Consider the following 19,720-nt stretch of genomic DNA (forward strand, 5'->3'; position numbering starts at 1 on the left):
GAAGAAAACGCCAGTGACGTGCCAATCACCCAGTTGATTGGCTGGTGCTGGCTGGTTGGGTCACCGTCACTGCGGGCTGGCGCGACGCTCAGGAAATCAAAATCGAAACTAAGCAATCAGACTGTTTTTGGAGACGGGGCTGTCCGTTTGTCACATTTGCCGCTGCACGTAAGTCAGAGGTGTGTGGGCAACTCTGCAGCACGGAATTAAGGTCCTGAGCAAGGCTATTTCGATCATCTCTTATCATGTTGGTCATATCAAAATGCAGCCTCCATTTTGGAGCCCATTCGAATTACCTGGGGCTAGATCTGTAGCATCTGAATTAGTGGACACGCGAAGCCATAGATATACATGGGCACTGGCCTGGACCGAACTGGCAGCTCGCATTATCTGGGCTTCCAAGTTCATGGGGGTCGAATTAATCAGCTTTTACGCTTTTACTGTACCTGTTTTTAGACCAATCCTCACCTTTCATTATCCAAGAGGAATTTGTTTCACCGGGGTGTACCCGAGCTGTCAGGAGTATGTGTGGCCTCGACACTGCCATGGAAAAAACAGAACAGGAAATCATAACCTGTGACAATGACTACTTTGGCACAAAAACAGAGCACACAACATGACCCTGCACCTGCACAGGTGAAGTTTTTACTATATCACTGGAAGTATAGATTCCTTGAGCAGTTAATTACAGCTAAGCAACCATTTCACTCCCAAAATCTATGAATAATTATGTGAGTTATAACCCCTGACATCTTGCAAGGCCTTGCCAAACATTAACCCATTTGAAATTGCTTTGTGCACTGTACATAAACAACTAATACCAATTTGCTACTACATTTAAAGTCAAGGCCATTTACAACAAACATGTCTATCCCGATTCACTTATTCCTTATATATCCTGATGTTTGGAGCAAGAGAACTTAAATATGACTCCTGCAAGGTAGTCTCGTGGTTCTGCACCTCAGGTGGGACAAAACCACTCTGTAAAGCGACCAGAGGCCTGAGGTACTTCGTTCCCTCAGGCGACTCACATTCCAAGGGCTGGGCGGTGACAGTCAGCAAAGGCACGGGGTTGCCAGCCATGGTCCTGCATAGCTCCTGATGCTCCAGGAATGTAGTACTACGGTCACATGCGCTGAGCCAAAGATTAATGTGCGCCTGCACATGAGCGAGAAAAAAATGCTTGTTTAGGTACAGTAAGCTCTCAAAAGAATGTCAGTCCATCTCACTGTCAAGATTACAGAGGTTAGCACGAATATGCTTTCTAGTCACTAGCCTAAGGCCATCTGGTCTGGTGGAAGGAAACATAGCCACCATTGTATGTCATTGCTGCACTCCCAATAAAGTTCCCATATTTGTACTCCTTTGGTTTGGTATATGGGGTTTGACAGCCCAACGCAATTCGGGCTATGAGGATCGCCACAGTGGAGGGCTGCAGATAATTTCAACCACCTAGGGTTCTTCCACTACGCACCAGCATCGCACAATACACGGGCCTCTAGGATTTTGCCTCCACAGAAATGCGACCACCATGGCCAGGTTCAAACCCGTGCGTTTCGGGTGAGCAGCCGAGAACCATAACCACTGAGCCACCGCGGCGGGTTTGTGCAAGTGAAGGAATTCACATTACGTCCATTAGGCCTAGTACCAATCCCCAACAACAAAGTAGTCATATTTATGAATTTTGCTTGGCCACAAATTTTCACACAACAAAATGCCGGCTCTAGCTGTGTTCAGGCTTTTCCTAATTCCTGCATGATTTATTTTCCCTGGTTTTGTCTTTAAGGTGTTGGCAAGCTGTACTTAAGAAAAGGGCTTACAACAAAGAACTTGAACACGAGACAGGTAACATGCGCGACATGTTTAAGTACAGCGCACCAACACCTTAAAGATAAAAACCAACTACCCCCATTGCAGCTTTGCTTACAAGGGTTTGCCCATCCAAAAATGAGTTATCGAGATGACAGGAGGGCTGACCTAATTAGGTTTTTAAATGCCGTCGCATATATTACCAAATATGCCCTGATCACGTGTACCAGTACAATTTTGTTCAACTCGGGGTTAACTACAGTTTGGAAGGGCACAAGTCCAAAAGAGAGATGCGCACCTTAAGAAGGGAGAAGCCGAAAGGAAAGTTGTTGGCGAGGTAGCAGACATCACCAGCATGCGGGAAGCGAACAGTGAAGCTCAGAGTAAAGAGGGGTCCCTTGTCGGGACGCCAGTGCAGGTTGCGCTGGTAGCTGATGCCACAACCCGCACGGTACCAACCACGGCCGTTGGATGATGCTTCCTGGACCGAGAACAGCAAGGGGCACTGGCCTGCACAGCAGAGCCACTACTCCAGATTCGGCACGACAACAGCTGCTACATCACACGAGCTTCTGCACATAGTTACGTGGTATTTCAGACTAATACCACAGCTTTGAATGTTAGCGCAACAAGATTAATGCCTGGAATACCTTTTAATTCTTACTGCCAGCACTTTCTCCTCTGAACCGTGCACCAAAATTGAACTAAAACGTGGGTACACACTTACTTCAAGCTATAAACTGCAAACTTCTCTGAAACCAATCCACGCATATCAAGCAGTCACCAGGCAATACTAGTGCACCACCTTAATATATCCAACCTCAGAAAAGAGCCAATTTGCCGTGCTGGTTTGGTAATGTGAACAATGGATGTGAAACCATCTTTTTTCAAAATTGGCTAAGCACATTTTGCAGCACGTGTTTCACTCGAGAGCGTGTACAGGCAGACAGCAAAATGAGTACATGCCAAGTGGCAGCAGCACTCGTTTTCCTCAAGTAGACTAAAAATTCAGGGGGCACTTTGGCTGTCTAAAGTGCGTAGAGGCGAAAGCGTTTTCCGCACCACTTTGACTGCTTCAGTGGAACTGGTGGCGTCACATATAATTGAGTACTAATTACTGTGATGAGAAATCACTAATTAATGGTTAATTACTGATTATTGCCTGAACACTAATTAAGTGCGAATTAATGACGCTTAAGCTTCGCCTTTAGGTGTGGAACGCGACAGCGTGTTGTAGCGCTGGCAGGGAGTCCACGGAACGCCACCACCTGTTCGGCGCGATGCCTTGCCCTTTGAATGCAACGCTTTTTGAGGAAAGGAAATGGCGCAGAAATTGTGTCATCTCGGTGGACACCTGAACAGCACCGTAGAGGAAGGGAGGAAGTGGGAGTGAAAGAAGACAAAGAGGGCCCGTAATGAAGGAAATGAAAATTGTATTTGAGGAAAGAACTGTCTCACATATCTCGGTGGACACCCGTCAAAATTCAAGGGGGCACTTTTTTTACCTTAAGTGTGGTGACTGATGTGTGGTTAAGATGTTAAGCTTCGCCTGTAAGAGTGGAACGCGACAGCGTCTTGCAACGCTGCCAGGGAGTCCATAGAACGCCATCGCGCATTCGGTTCTACGCCTCGCTCGTCGGTAAATTGGTTCTTGAGGAAAGGAAATGTATCTCTCTCATATCTCGGTGGGCACCTAAACCTCGCCGGAAGGGAAGGGAGGAGGATGAGAGTGAGCGAAGACACCGTATTCACTAGACGCGCCTTAGTTCATTCCAAACCATCGAGCTGGCATGGCGGTGTGGATAGCATGCTCGTCTCGCACGCCGAAGACCGGGGTTCGATTCCCGAGCTCGACCAATTTCCTACTCGTGTTTATTTGTTTATCTGGTCTGACTAGAAAGGTTAATTAGGCTAATTGGTTAAGTAAGCAATTAACTAAGCTCAGTCCCACTTACTTGGAGCATCACTATACGATCCCTTCAATTGGTTGCATGGTTACTAGGCAAAGTACAATTGACCCCGTTTGAAATTCGCGCACTGTGACGTCATGGCCGTTTCGACCAATTGAAAAGCGTGAAATTTTCTGTCGACAACTGCTGCTTACAACGATGAGGCATTAAAGGCTTTCGCCTTAATAACTGCTGTGAGCAATTATGCAACGCTGATTGCCACAGCGCAGAGCTGAACTTGACACACAGGTGCACGACTAGACCTGTCTCACTGATAGCATAAATCAGCTATTCTACTCATGCTGCATGCCTACCTGCGACGGTCGCATGCATGATTAGGTTTGAGTATACAGCTAAATAGAAACCACATTTCACTTCAAATGAAAAATGCCTGGCCTTCAGGATTCTGGCACAGGAGCAAGGACAAGTTCAGCATTAATGAACTCCTACCTTCCTTGTAAAGGCTTCCACTACGGTCAAAGTTGATTATGTTGAATGTGTAATCCACGTCATTGCGCATGCCTGACACTTCAAAGTAGAACCACCGATGGTGGAGGATTGTGTTGATGTCTGGGCTCATCAGCAAGTTGTACTCGTTGGGCCCAATCTGGAAGTAAATTTGCTTGGTTCTTTTACAAAGCAGAAAAGAAATTTCTGATGGCACACCCTTTCACAACTCAGTATTTAAACATGTACAGTCTTGGTCAAAAGTCTTCAGGCCACATGGCTGGCTTTTGAGCTGCACAGTGGATCCCTCACTGCACCAATAAAGACCAAAAGGTCCTTAGAGATGAAGACAATGGTTCTCCCTACCCTGCACAGATCTATTGCTTCAGGGGTGCCATAACCTCCCCACTAAGCAAGGCTAGAAAGCAAAGAAAATCATCTGGCCTGAAAACTTTTGACTGAGAGCGTATGCAGCACATAAGCATTTCAACAAATTATAATTTCTCTATCTTCTGACTCTTTACAACCCCGAGATTTAACATGAGAGGCACCCTTGATTATGTCATGCACACAGAACATTGCACTTAACCCATCCCTAATGCATTAGAAACGCTGTTCTCTTATTTAATTAGCAATAAAATTTGTGGAAACCAGAGCGTAATTTTGGCCAGCTGCAGCAGTACGCTAGGTTCTTAAGCTGAAGCAAATGCTATTAGTGAACACTGTGGTCAAAAAGTATTACCGTATTTACTTGCACAATTGATGCACCCACTAATATTGTTGCTGAAATACAAATTCTTGAAAACATACTACCCTGTGTAATTAATGAGTGCACCCTCCTAAAATTTTTATAAATTGTACAGAAAAACAAAGTGCCTATCACAGTATCAAATAATGGCCTTGCATTCTCTACATACCTACTATATTGACTCACTGATCTTGGCAACCTGTTAGCGTTCATGAAATTTTCAACCACTATGGGTGCATCGTTATGAATAAAAAAATGCAAAGAACACCTGCTTACCAAGGCTTTGCTGCATCATAAAGAACACCATGTGACTGAATCATTCCAGAGACCTCCACAACAGTGCACCTCACTGCCCAGGTGCAACTTTGCCCAAAAAATGAAACAACATACTTGTGGTCACAAAGATATGAAAACAATTTTTCCTCGAGTCCTGCATTAAGTTTTCCTTTTTACTTTTCTCACTTCACCTCTTGGACACAATATTGCTCCCATAATGTGCCATATTCCTTGTAATCGTTCAAAGCCAAAAGAATTTTTCAGCTCCGTAAAAAAAAGTGCACTGTGTACCGTTCATATTCCACTAACCTGGATGGCCTTGCGAAGATTTCCGCCCTCAAACCGGGACTCAAAGCAGAGTCGTTCGCAGACTGTTCCCTGGGAAGACTGCAGCACATCATTGTTCACCAGGGGCCTTGGTGGAAGCAAGCCATTTTGGACGAGACTGTCGTAGTCATACACAATGGGAAAACTGCTCGAGTCCTTGACATTCTCCAGGCGTATCCGCACTTCTTCCAGTATCTTGTTTCTGCACAGTGCGACCAGAAAAGAAAGCAAATGGTGGTTAATGAAAGGTGGTTATGAAAACTAACCCTCAGCTCACAAGTAACAAATAAACTGCTCTTCTAGGCAGACGCCTTGATACAGGACTAAGTATTTTCTCCTGAATGCACTGCAAAACAGGTGATGTTGATGGGAGAGTACGTAGCATCCTTCCAATTCCTTTCTCTGCTGCAGTAGCTACATGTGACGCCACAAAATTCTCCTGGCAGGGATACACAATAACATCAACAACACTAATCTCATGCTTCTTTCCTCACACTGTTACTACATAAACAGCATCCTTCATTTTTGGGTTTAATCTCAATTCAGGAGTTTAATCTCAATTCAGGAATCGGGGGATAAAAACCTGGAGCTATCTTTTGAGTCCTAAACCAGATACATAAAAATTGGCATTTTCAAAAAATTGTCCCATGACTTAGGATTTTCAAGTCCCGGCAGCAAAAACAACCACCATCCACATTTTTTTTCTGTACACTATTTGGAACTGCATCAAAACAAAGGCTTTCCGTTTATGCCAAACGAATATTCACGACTGAAACTGGCACATGCAGGCTTGAGAGCATTTTACGCAAGCCGTACCGATGTACCATTTCCTTTCCAACCTACCTGGCAGCTGAATTTCGGCACGAGTGGAGGCGCTCCAAGGGTTCACCGTGCAGGTGACCCACAGTCTCTGGGAAGGCCAGCTTCACCAGAGGCACCAGACCCTGGGTGCTTTGCGCCACCTGCTCATAGACACCCCTGTAAGACACCACACAATGATGCAGCGCACGAAGCAGAGGTGCCTCCAGGAAGCACGCCCATCACTTTGGGGAAAGCACGCATGCTGAGTGTAATCTACAAGCCTCAATAATGGTGCTATCACGAATGGCTTAATTTCGGAATACCGTGTTGGGTAAACTGCTTACATACTCTGGGAACGTGCACTAGAACTTCACGGCACGTTTTCAGCATCAATTTTAATTAAATACCATCAACAACAACCTTACCAAGGTTAATTTCACAGTGCCACAGTAACTTTTACCACTACCATTAATAGAAAAGACTTTGCTTGAATGCCGTATACAGCCCAGAGAGCTAATTAATCTAGCTATTATGGATAACAGAAAACTCTGTCTAGGAACTAAACCTTGAGCAAATTGTACTTATCGGATGCCATAACGAACATCAGACGACCCTCAAGCAAATCACCACATTTGTCAGATTATATTATAAACATCATAATATGAGTTAAAGCTTCCCTTTTACTGTACAGTTGTGTGCAATATGAGAAGGAACAAATTATGAGCATTCGATTATTGATGACTTCATAATAATTTGTGCAAAGCACAGTTTTTTCTGTTTTTTAACTAGTTTTCCTCTTGGCATAATATTTCCAAAAGTGATTTTAAATACGAGTAGAGAAATAACCAGGAAATTTGAACTTCTGTGTGAAACGTTTGTTCCCTCTCATACTGCACACGACTGTACCTCCATCAAAGGTGACCCCGTGCTCAACGCACAGGCTGCACTCAAACACAGTCAATTAGATCCTTAAGAGTCATGATTGTTATTCCAGTCATCGAAAGAATTCTCCCTAACTATTTTCAAGAAGAAGTGGCCCAAGAGCCTATCTGAAATTTGTGGAGGTGGCAGAAGTGTTGAAGATAACTGTTAACAAATATCTTTCATTTCTACAAATATTTATAATTTTCTACAAGCTATCTTACATGCTGAAAGGGCATTGCCTTTGGATCGGTAGGAGCTGCAAGGTTGATTTGCTGCATTTTTCGCATGTTTTGCTGGCATAATGTTCAATGTGAGTAATTTACTCAACTTCTATGTGATAATTTCACTTCAAAAGAGGCACATTTAGAAAACATTGCTTGACTAATCAAAATTTTTTTTTAATTTTTAGAGCCAACAACAAAAACCTCTAAACTGAAAATTTGGAATGTTCACATCAATAAAAGCAGCATTGACACAGTGGAATCTTGATTACCGAATTTTAGGTCAGATGACAGTGTGAATGTGGTGCATAATAGGCAAAACTATAAGACCTAAAGCATGACATTTCCAGACATATGCAAAAGCAGGGTACAGGGAGTTGTATATAATGTTACAGCAGCTAAGACATACATAAGCTAGAGCCCCCACTGCAGTACAACTCACTTCCTTTCTGATGTGGATGAACAAAACTCATCATTGGTATCAGTATCCACGATTTGCCACAATGGAACCTTGACGCTCGAGTAGGTCACTACTGAATAGCACATTATAACATGCTCAGGCACAGATGAAAAGGTACACAGATGCCATAGCACTAAGTCAAGCAAAATACTCATTCTTACTTTAGCCTTGGTATAAGGCCTCCATCTTCTGCGCTTGTAGTGCTGCCAGGCAACGACACTTCTGCTGCCGGGTTGGGTCCAATATCCTGAAACGACAACTTGCACTTTCATAGCATTCTAGAGGAAAACAGGGGAACTAAAACAAAATAGTTGAGTTGAGTTGAGTTGAGTTGGGTTTAATGGCGCATAAGCGACTAAGGCTACCATGCGCCAAGCTCAGGGTATAGAAAATTCTTTTAAATAGCTGTTATACTAAAGTCTAAATGAACGGCGGTGTAAAGGGCCTAAAAAGTTAATTCGTGCAACCTAGTAAAAATATAAGACAAAATTTTAAAAGAGACTTATGGTAAAAGCTTTAAAAAGGGTTGGCAACCTCAGCAGCCATCCTTGGCTGTGCAAGGATCTCGAGGTCCCCAACCGATAGAATAGTGACCTCAGCCGTCTTCTCACGACGAGAGGGTGGCCGAGGTGTGGTTCAAAAAAAATTCGCAAGTTGTAAAAAACTGACCATTATTCAGAGTTTCGAGAGCACATTGGCTTCTCTTAAAAAAGTTAAGAACGCTTGACTTATCAATAACAGCTTCTTCACCTAAAATCAATGACGGATGAAAAGGGATGTGCTGGTTGTAAAACGGGGTAAAAAACTTGTTTCTGAGTGTTTCAAGTTCTGTGCATGAGATTAAGATATGAGTTACTGTCAGTTCATCTCCGCATTTTTCGCAGGTAGGTTTGTGTTGTTTTGTTAGTAGAAAGTTGTGGGTGAGGTGTGTGTGTCCAATACGTAAAAGACACAAAATAACTTCAAAAATGCGTTCCTGATGTGTGCATGATTTCCATTCTCCTAATATTGGTTTTATTAAGTGTAGCTTGTTATTTATCTGACTATTCCATGTGCTCTGCCATTTGTTCCTCAGTCTACTCTGAACTAGCTTCATACAATCATTATGTGGCATTCTTATTTTCTGTATTTCCTTGTTGTGGGCTTGAGCAGCACATGCGTCCGCTGTCTCGTTACCATCAATTCCAACATGGCTTGGAACCCAACATAATTTTATGTTATGCCCTTGTGTTACAATCCTTGTTATGTTATGTATGACTTTATCTAGTGATGGCATGACTGCATTTCTGAACTGTAGTGCTTTCAGTACACTGAGGGAGTCTGTGTATATAATACTGTTTTCGATGTTCTTGCTTATTATTTTCTCCGTAGCAAGAAACACAGCATAACACTCGGCTGTAAAAATAAATACAAAAAATAAATACAAATAAAACAAATAGATACGTAGAAGGAAAAAATGTCACTCACCATCATTCCTTCCAGCTGCTTTAATTCCGGGAAGAATTTTGAGTATGCCTCCAGGTCAACCTCCAAATTGAATTTTTCAGGCAAGGGGTCACACCTTGCAGTGTCGGGCTGCAACAAGAATGTGTGATGTACACAGATTACCACAGCCTCAACACCTACACTTTCCTCTGAGCATGTTACCAATGGAAACTTAGGCTAGGGACAGGTTTTTTCGGTGCTGACAGACTGTTATTTGCTACCAGAGCACAAATGAATCAGAGGCCAAGTGGCTGCGTCCCAAACAATGAAGGTGCGAACAAATGAATGGGTGACTAGGTGGGTGAATGAACAAACCAATGAAGAAAGACAGAAACAAAGAGAATTAACAACATAACCAGAGAGGTTCAGAACGCTCCCACATGTGGAATTACGGACACTCACTGGGTCGTCTAGCTCGGCCTCGTGCTCTGAAGAAGTGGCCGACTGGGAAGACAGAAGCTCATCACGGTCACTCGCAGCGTGGGCAGTCGATGCGTCACCAATCACTGCACCAACATCACATTGAAACAGAAGCATTGAAATTAGTTTTTCTTCTCCCTGCTCATTTGTTTTTTCTCTTTTCTCTCTTTCCTAAAATTCAACACACGTACTGCCCAGCACAGCTCATTTGGCATGTTTAGATTAAAACATCATTATAGAACATTTCATTTATACAGTGTTTCATAGATTTAAAAAAGATAAATCAGAATTTTTATGCAAGTACCCATGCTGTGTCTATAATGTACTGTGCCACCCCACTCTGCACTACATTATTTCCACGTGCAAACATATGTGCATATAGCAACAGTAATAGCTCACAAATAAAGTAGGTAAGGGTACTTTGTCACAGACACAGCTATAGCAGCACGCAGTAGAGCTATGAGTCAATGCATACGAGCACTATTTTACTTTTAGCACACTCCTCGTGCAAGGCGTGTATGACAAGGTCCGCAGACAGTTTAACATATGCAAGTAGCTACCAAGGGCATCCTGGGATAATCCTGGTTATCTGCTGAGGCAAGCACAAAGCTGCATGATAACAATATGCTGTAACAGAGAAGTTAGCTCAATTAGTGCAATACATACTCTAAACATAGTAAATCTAATCCAAAAATTTGCAGGACTATGAGGAACCCTTTACTTTAGTGGAAGCCACACTGGATAATATCTTGTAAACAACATGGGTTAGATGCTCTGGAAACGCACCCATGTAACAGCAGGAGGTGAGTAAGCACAAGCCTCAGTAAATATTAATTCACTTCAAAGGCCTTCCCTTAGCTAGTCATTAAACCCTATCCGGTCAGTATGAACTGCACAATAAAAGCAGAAAGTCTTCATCATAACAGTGGAGTGCATTGCACATTTAAATGGCCTTTCAATATATGCTCTACAGTGCACTACGAAATAAAACCAACTTGCGTACAGTTTTCAAGCACAGACACCTCGTTACTACCTCCAATCTTCACAAAAAGTTGAACACAGGTTTTTGGCAGTTACACAAATAAGCTTCTCACAGTTCTACAAGTTTTGTTTCATTGTTTTTGACTAAATAGGCAACAAGGAAATTGCATAGTGAAAAGTTTTCACAATGCAATTCCAAGCAGGAAGACAAAGTTTCTGCAAAGAAGATATTGTTGCGCTGTCTCTCAACTGAAGTACCAGAAGTCATTTATCTCTGCATGTTCCCTGAGGTACATTCCTGATAACAGATTGCCCAGTGATACTGGAGAACTTAAATGGTTGCAGCCTGCAGTTGGCCTCTATTTTGATCCATCGTAGCACGTCCTCACTACCTTGGTGGTTATCATGAGTCATGATGGTTTGAAAACTGCTGCAAACAATGTCATGTGTGAAAAATCTGATATTGGGAGCAACTGTGGGCAAAGACTAATAGAGTTCAGTGGAGTTTTGATTTGGAATGGTATACCTGATGATATTAAACTCAAAAGAAACTTTTTACAATCCTTAAAAACGTTCCTGATGATTATGTGAAGTTATGGTGTATTGTTTTTCTTTTTCTGAGGATGTGTGTATTATGTACGCTTACTTTTATTTATCTCTAAATTGTTGAGAATGTAACTTTTACTTTATGAACGCAATGTGTCGTCTTCGCGTGCTGCATTTAAAATGTACAATATTGTGATGGACCCAAAACTAGCCTCTGGCTTTGGGTCCTAGAGCATTGTGCATACTGCACCCTTGTCAATAGATTTTCATTTGAAATAAAAAAAAAAACTCTATCCGCAAATACCATCTTCCTTACTGCAGTCCATGGATCAAAGTCTTTAAAAGAAGGCAATTTACAATTTCATAATTTGGCTTAATTCCTCTCAAATAACAAAGAAATAGAAGTAACCACATTCTTTTCCATTGGATATGTATCAGCAACTAAAGGCTTAACAACAACAGCTTCTATGAAATTTATAAGTTACTTTTAAGAATTAAAAGCTAAAAATGTACCAATGTAGCAGATATTTTCGAACAAGTTCTTCACAGTGGATTATAAAACGAGTATGGATTATGTAGTGTGAACCATTCATTGAATATTCCAAAAATATAATTGTGTAATATTGTGTTACACAAAACACTGGTTTTGCAGCCATAAAAGTAGATCGCTCTCTTAGCTGCTACTACTATACTACTACTGTACCTGGCAACGTCTCGTCTCTACCCATAGGCCAGTGCAGGGGTCCGTGTGCTCTGGCGATGGGAAGTGGCCATGGCGGCAAGCACCTATGCACCACCTGGCACACTCCCCTTGTGAGGCGGTCGCCCTGCTCACCTGGACCCAGGGCTGAAGCCCAACGCCACAGCAACTGCGGCACCTCGTGCTTCCTCAGCTCACGTCGACCAACCTCTGCACATTGCCACGGGGCAAAGCAAATGCCAAGACGCTTTGCTCTTTTGAGTGCAATTAAAAACAAGGCCACCAGGATTTCCCTGAAGCATGCTTGCATTGTGATCCACCAGGCTGCTGAGTTAGGCAACCCCCCCCCCCCCCCCCCATTTTATGCATACAGCCCTCTGCACCCTTCCAACTTTGTTACCGAATGGCTTGACTGCACATTCTGAATGACGTCTTTTGACAAAAAGAAGTAGGGAGGCTTTATTCTTACAGCACTCTCTAATATGCTTGGACCCACAGTAAAAGAGGCCCTGTGCCTTCCAAAAGAGAATGAGGCTTTTTTTTCATGTTATGCCACGATATAACCAGGCAAAAAGTGAGCACTTTCAACAAAAACTGAGCAGGCATTTGGAACCTCCCCTCCAAAGAGCCTTGACACTGCTACAACATCATTGCAATATGAACTATAGACACGTTCTCTCCGTTGATAAAGCCAAGAACCTGGTGGTCAGGGGCTCCTTGTGCCCATTAAAAATGCAGTAAGTTCAGGGCAGCACTCATCATCAAAGTACCTTCCACATAAAAGATGGTTCCTATCCTATTAGGTCACCATAGTAGAATAAGTGGAATAAGTGAAGTAAGTGTGCTTTCTTGTTTGTCAATTTTCAATGTAGCGGTGAATTTTTTTCAAGGGAGAGAGAGTGTGTGTTTTCTTGTTTGTGTGCCAATTTTTATATGTATCTGTGAATCCTTTTCCCCCAAGAAAGGGAGTATGTTGTATTGTGGTTCATGTGTTTTCTGTACTTGTTTCAGTTCTTGTTTCGGTTTTGTGGATTGTCTTGGATTCTGTCTTGTGACGTCATTTCATGTATATATAGGCTGTCTGCGTTCAATAAAGCGTCTTGGTCTTTCTTGGTCATGGGACAGTAGCACGGACTCTGCTCTCGTTACTAAGACGGCCAACACCACACATATTATAAAAAGCATTATGGTACAACATCATAACTGCATTTTAGCAATACAACTCAAAAAGTGGGTTATTAAAACTACTGATCTCATTGCCTTCTAATTCTGTTTTTTTAACTATTCAAGCACTAGCACCAAGTCTATGTACATAAACCATAGGAAGTGAAGTTCAATACTGGCGACCATGTTTAGCAATGAAAACGCTTCCTCTACCAATGCTTGCAGTAAGGCCGAGTGACACTAAGTGCCATCAAAATAGCCCATCTAATGAGTACATAAGTTGCACACTGCGTGGAAATAAGGTGCATTCCAGCATGTTCTATGCCATTCTTTTCACTTGGTATGAGCCATGCCCTTTCTCTCCTTGCCTGCCGGTCATACTGGCCTGGCTACATAAGCGTGCATCCATTAATGTTCAAAGCATTTGCTTCCCAAGATGCAGGCCCGCAAATAAATTCACTCATGCAAAAGCAATACAATCTTCATGACTGGAAAAAAAAAAATTGATTCACAGTGTTTAACAGCATTCCAAAAAACACCTTCTGACCGCCCCTCCGCAAAAAAAAAAAAGAAAGCAAGCATGGTGCACTGCACATACTATGCCTGGCAATGTTGATGAGGCAGTCCAGGTCAGCCCGCATCATGCGGTAAAGGAGCCGCTCTTTGCGGTTGAGGCCAGCATCACCCTGCAGGGCGCCAGCATTGCACGACTCTATCACGGCCAGCAGATGCTTCAGGTGGCCTCGCTGCACCAACTCCAGCACATTGCGCTCTGCACAGACAGTGGCACCAACAACTGAAAACCTGCCACCTGCAAGTGAACAAAGCTGTAGAAAGATGGCAGGACACACACGATAAACAACCTGTTCACTACGTGAAACTGTGCCTGCAAAATAAGAAGGTGTTTGGCGCCAGTCAAAGCGACAGGCATGGTTGGCAGTGTTGGATTCAGAATGAATGCAGCTTAGGGTTTAGCCCATATTATATGCGTTATCTGTATCCATAAAAAAAAAAAAGTGCTTCAAATATTAACAATAAGAATTGCTAGTACAGTATCCATTAAAAAAAATGCTCAAATATCATCAATAAAATTTGCTCACAAAAGGACTAAAATTTAAAATCTTAAATTTCAGCAGCAGCCCCTTTAAAAGATTTAAGCAAAATTACGTTGCGCTGCCTTCTGTTGACCAGAAGCCCTCTTTCTAGTACTGCGTCCCAATCCTCTGTGCCTACCACATGCTTGTACTCACTGGAGCAGGTGGCCAGGGACAAGCACTCCAAGGTCAGTGCAGTCTGGAGGCAGACGGTGCTGTTGCTTTCCAGCAGGTAGAACAACTCGGTCAGCAGGCCCTCGTTGCCCAAAAGGGTGGCATTCTGCTCTGTGGGAGCACAGTAAGGAGCAGCAAGGAGTTATACCTCGAGACACTTGTTATTCTTCACCTCAACATCCTACGCAACAGTGAAGATCCCAACATCTGATCTCTCAGTGAAGATAAAAATTTTGCACTTCCTTTTCAGCAGACAAGCAAATGCACAAGGTGAAAATACAAGGGCCTGCAAAGCATGAGAATGGTCGCATTCAGATAAAAAAAGAAAAAGAAAAAGGTGATGCAAGGCTGCTCGAGAACTTGCCAGTATACTCAACTGTTTCCAAGGAGCCTCTTCAGCAGTAGCAAGATGGCAACCTTGACCTTGATTTTGACTCTGAACTTTCGAAGCTCCTCCAAGGGAACCTTGTAGGCACCCATTGCACGAGCTCTCAGGCAGAACTTTTGGTCTGGAAGTAAACACAATGGCGATTTTTAGGATACCTCTTCTTCTTAGAAGGAGGCTATCACTTTTCGGCTTAATTCTGGTTCAAAATGTTGCAACAGACAAAGCAGAACTGCACCACTCAGAGTCTGTACTATCAGAAGACACGTCACACCACATCTAGTAAACACAAGTAACACAAGACTAGCTATGGCTTGATCATTCTTGCAGAATTGATAACATTTGGAAAAAAAAAAAAAGCAGTTGCTTTCTTAAGACAAAACTTGTCTTCAGTCATATCATACAACGCCAGACTTAGGGGCTAATCAAAAACAAACTGACACTGGTCTACAGCCCGCAGGTGTCAGCTCTAACAAAATTCTTGAGTAATAACAGCCTGTGGTAGCAATTTTAAAGGCTGCTCTGAACCAGAGCAAACCAATCCAGAATATTAAAACTATCAGACTAACCAAAGCGCCCTACTAAGAATATGTGACAATGTCTTGGTAGCTCACAACTTAAGAGGGGAAACTGGTTTTGGAAAAGTATATATATATATATTAATGAGGTAACAATAATGAAATATTCAGGGCACATGTATTTTTATGTACTGATTCTAAATGAGTCACTGAATTTCATGCAGCTCCTTTCGCACATATGTAGTATGTTGCGCAAGTTTTTTGCTGACAGCTTTCCAGAAATTTTGCTGGAGAGAACTTCTTCAATTGCATGCCACCGGTTTGTCTTGACATTAAGGAATGCAATAAGGGTAAAATTATCATCCTGCCTATCATAGAAGCTGAGGTTCTTAAGTTGCTACTTCGAAAGTTATTATTCCTGTTTTTGCAGTGGCAACTTCAAAACCCTATAACTCAAGTTCAATGATAGGCAGGATAATAATTTTACCCTTATTGCATTACTTGATGTCAAGACAAACCAATGACGTGCATTCAGCAAGTTCCCCACAGCAAAATTTTTTTAAAGCTCTCTGCAAAAAGCTACGTAACATATTACAAGAGAGAAAAACCACTAGTTTTACATAGAATTAAATAATGTAATGAAACTGGCATACAAAAATATGTTTCCTGAAAATTTAATGGTCGTGAGTATGATATCTAAAAAATTTTTAAGACCGGCTTTCCTCCTTAAGCCCTGCAAGGTCATGAATATCCAATTCTGAGATTATGAATTTTAGAGAAATGAAATCACAAAAATCAACAATTCAGTGACAGGAATGAACAACTCAAGTCTTTAGCTCACATCACCCCCCAACCCCCACAAAACCTTGCTCTGCCTGGACTTGTCTGTCACTGTGAATCTGACAAGTGAAAAGAAAAGCGAGACAACACAACAAGTGAAAAAGGCAACAAATTTTTGCTTTAGCGACTTACCTTGAGCAGCTAAACGAGAAAGCAGATTGCAGAGGGCTACGAGAAACACCGGCTCGGAGAGGCCCATGTCACGGTGCCTCAGGAGTACCGCTAGCAACACTTGAGTCGCGCATCTTTCAACCAAGAGATGAGTCCGGCCTGACCACAGCAGAGAGAGTACATTGCGCATGCATAAACACCATCACATAAATGTTTACTTCATCGTTCCTGTGGCCCTGTTCGCAAAATTAGGAGTCTGCCCCTTCTCGTCTCTAGCTGCTAACTACTATGCAGCTCTTTATTGTCAGTGCATATGGGGTGCTGTCAGTCAGGTATCATTAAGTGAGTTGCTAATCAGCAATTCAATGGTTCCAAACAACACCCTAAATAATAGCAGGAGGTTTTCTCACTTCTTGCTCAGGGGTACACAAGAAGTACTTGGTACAGCAAGAAGCACTCTAGTGCAATTTCACTGACACATTTTTGCAGCATCTGCGCTAGGATCCAAAATGCAATCTTTTCATAGTGCCTTTTACTATTTTGTTTTGATAGAAAGTAACAAATTTTACAATCGCACTGGATGTATTGACGCATATGAAAATACAGTGCACGTATGCAAAAGGATTCCATTTCAGGCTCCCTACAAGATGTATAAGCAGTAAAAGCCAGTAAATGTAAACTGCCAGTAACAAGAACACTGAACAACAACAAAGAAAATGATGGACACCAGGCACATATCCAAAAGAGAGGGGGGGGAGTGAGGTAGCCCACATCCCCCTTCACCCCCAAAAATACTGGCTATGTGCTTGATAGATGCTATTGTTCTTGAGGCAAGGGTTGCATTGTTAGAGCAAAGTGCCAGTGAACTGACAGCATATTTTTCTTTTTCTTCAAAAAATAACCTCTCTGTTCCTTTTGCACTCTCCTACATGACGCCATCACACAGTAGGCTCTCATGAAAGAAATCTACTCAACTCAGAACACTATGGGTGCAACGTGCATACTGCAATAACTAAGGATCAACTTCAATAAAATAAGGATCACTCGCTGAACATGCTCTTGCGAAGGCAAAACAGGCGATCGCAATGGTGCTGTTAGGCAAAACTTTCATTAACTACCGTCAACACACATTATAAATACAAAATTAGCAAAGTAGCTTTTGTCGCCCAATTTCTTTACGATTATAGCAAAGGGTGTGGAATCTATTTAACACTGTACGAGACTCTCTTATGACAAAGAAAAGTGCCGATGTGGAATGTGCCAGTGCAACAAAATGTTGAAATCAGCTTTAACTTATCTAGTGATTTCTATGGCGTACGAATGTGCCAACACATTCTGAGCTTAGAGTGCCTACCCAGAGAACAGAGTCGTAAAAGTCTGACTTCAGAATAGACCACAGCACAGCCAACAAAAAAAAAAAAGCCAACGAGAGTATCAAGCCTTCCAAGACAAAAATAGATCACCAACCTTTTTGCTCACTCACTATTTCCTTCAGGGCCATGACTACATCTCGAACCACAGAAGAATTTTTAGGTTGCTGAAAAATAGATAAAACTGGGGTAAGCACAGCTCTAGCTTCAGCTCTAAACCATGAAGCTGTACAGCACCATGCTGGTGTACAGTGCAATAGCACAGGCAATCAGCCGATGGTATGGACAACGCAAATGTTTAAACCTGAGAACACCATAACATTCAAAGCAGCTGCAAGTTAAGGCCTTCTCATCCTTGTGGGCATGCCAGTTTGGGGCCTGGTCCGGTCTATTAAAAGGTTGCAAGCCTATATTACTCCCTCAGAGCAACAATAAGTGTGTTCACAACAGTAACCATTACAGTTAAAAAAGTAAAGCCATGCTACCTGTAACGGTGAAACTACGTTCCCCTGGGCTGGCACTCGGCTTCTCTAAGATGAAATGCTAGGGAAATGGGTCTCTGATCCCACCTTACGCAGAGGGGACCACTACATGAGATCACCTCGTGCCATGGCACTCCTTGGGCAAAGCTACCCTCGTGGCATTAAAATTTTTCATCGTCATCACGCTGTTAAAAGCAACACAGGAAAATCTGATTCACTCACTACTACTCTGTCACAACAGGGGGTAACTAGCCGTCATGAGGGCATAGATGAAAACATTTTCATAGCCACAAGAAGGTATAACTGGATTTCAGAGCCCAATGAAAGGAACGTTTCAGCACATATCAGGATGCACACACACACATGGATACAAAGCAACAATAATGTTTGATGGCATACTTCTAGTAGTGCGAGGAGCATCGGGATGCAGTCGTCAATTTGAGCCGGTGTCAGCTGCTTTCTTTTCTCTGCAAAGAGAAAGTTAAGAGTAAGAAACACTACAAGGAGTTGCACACAGCATAACATTGCAAATAACACAGCAAGCCAAATCTTGGAATGTGAGAAAAAAAATCTGACGACACAAAAATAAAAGAAGGAGAGTTGGCATGAAATAGACATCATTTATATAAAATTTGCCCATTTATTATAGGCAGTCTATGAACAGTTTGCTAACCCATTATCTGTGAGACAATTTAAAATTTAAGAAAGTATTACAAAAACACAAGAGCATCAAGAAAACAGGAATAGTGTACGTATGCAATGCGAAGGGATCTACAAAAATAACCCTTGTATTGCTTTACAAATGTGAGTGAGAGGAGTGTGAACGAATGTACCACAGAGCTATACATATATCTATTGTTTGAGCACTCTGCCTTCTTGCAGCAATATCATGAAAACTGCAGTTGATGTCTGCCACTTGGAATAATTAGCATAAAATAGAGCATGGCATTTTTCAGAGCATACACATACAAGTCGCATGTTGTCTGTCCCTTGGAATGAAAACAGATCATGCTGCCCAGGTGCACTGTAAGACAAGTATGCTTAATTGTCAGATTTAAAATAAATTAATACATTGCATAAAAGCTGTTGACACTTCAAGCAATTCCTGCTGCTAAGGAAACACATAACCGTGTCTAGCAGCTAGCCTAATGCTGTCCATTTTAGCTGAAACACAGCATATTATCTTTCAGTGCCCTCTCTTTGTTATGTCTACAAAGGGGGAAAGTGGCAAAACAATATCAAGCTACATCTGCTGTGCTGTGTAGCTGGTGGGAATCTGGCTTGAGATGCTTTTCACACAGCATATCACAACTTTTTCCACCCTTAAATCACTGCACTCCTGCTCTTGTTCAAACACTGATTAGAAAGTAGAAGCTCTCTGAGCAGCACTTTTGGGGCACTTATGGAAACACAAATCCTCATTAAATGAAGAGCACTGCTAACAGCCTGGAGAGTTCAAATCTAACCTTGTGTTGCCAATGCCACAAG

At 42.4% G+C, this 19,720-nt stretch overlaps 1 protein-coding gene across 1 annotated transcript in view; it reads right to left on the reverse strand.

The window, feature by feature from the left end:
* Nucleotides 1-19,720, reverse strand: part of LOC149343112 (cytosolic carboxypeptidase 1-like) — a 42,186-nt gene that overhangs the window by 13,601 nt on the left and 8,865 nt on the right. Inside the window, exons 4-19 of the mRNA XM_089545631.1 lie at nt 18,632-18,699; nt 17,848-17,917; nt 16,402-16,539; nt 14,904-15,035; nt 14,509-14,637; nt 13,857-14,030; nt 12,098-12,304; nt 9,850-9,953; nt 9,430-9,537; nt 8,124-8,209; nt 6,400-6,534; nt 5,539-5,758; nt 4,209-4,365; nt 2,108-2,319; nt 1,032-1,158; nt 469-540 (exon numbers count right to left, since the gene is read on the reverse strand). Coding sequence (XP_089401757.1) covers nt 469-540; nt 1,032-1,158; nt 2,108-2,319; nt 4,209-4,365; nt 5,539-5,758; nt 6,400-6,534; nt 8,124-8,209; nt 9,430-9,537; nt 9,850-9,953; nt 12,098-12,304; nt 13,857-14,030; nt 14,509-14,637; nt 14,904-15,035; nt 16,402-16,539; nt 17,848-17,917; nt 18,632-18,699 — 2,139 coding nt within the window. The remainder of the gene's footprint in view (nt 1-468; nt 541-1,031; nt 1,159-2,107; nt 2,320-4,208; nt 4,366-5,538; nt 5,759-6,399; nt 6,535-8,123; nt 8,210-9,429; nt 9,538-9,849; nt 9,954-12,097; nt 12,305-13,856; nt 14,031-14,508; nt 14,638-14,903; nt 15,036-16,401; nt 16,540-17,847; nt 17,918-18,631; nt 18,700-19,720) is intronic.

This window comes from Amblyomma mixtum, chromosome 5, assembly GCF_055824585.1.
Source record: "Amblyomma mixtum isolate Tamu chromosome 5, ASM5582458v1, whole genome shotgun sequence".
Taxonomy (NCBI): Eukaryota; Metazoa; Arthropoda; class Arachnida; order Ixodida; family Ixodidae; genus Amblyomma; species Amblyomma mixtum.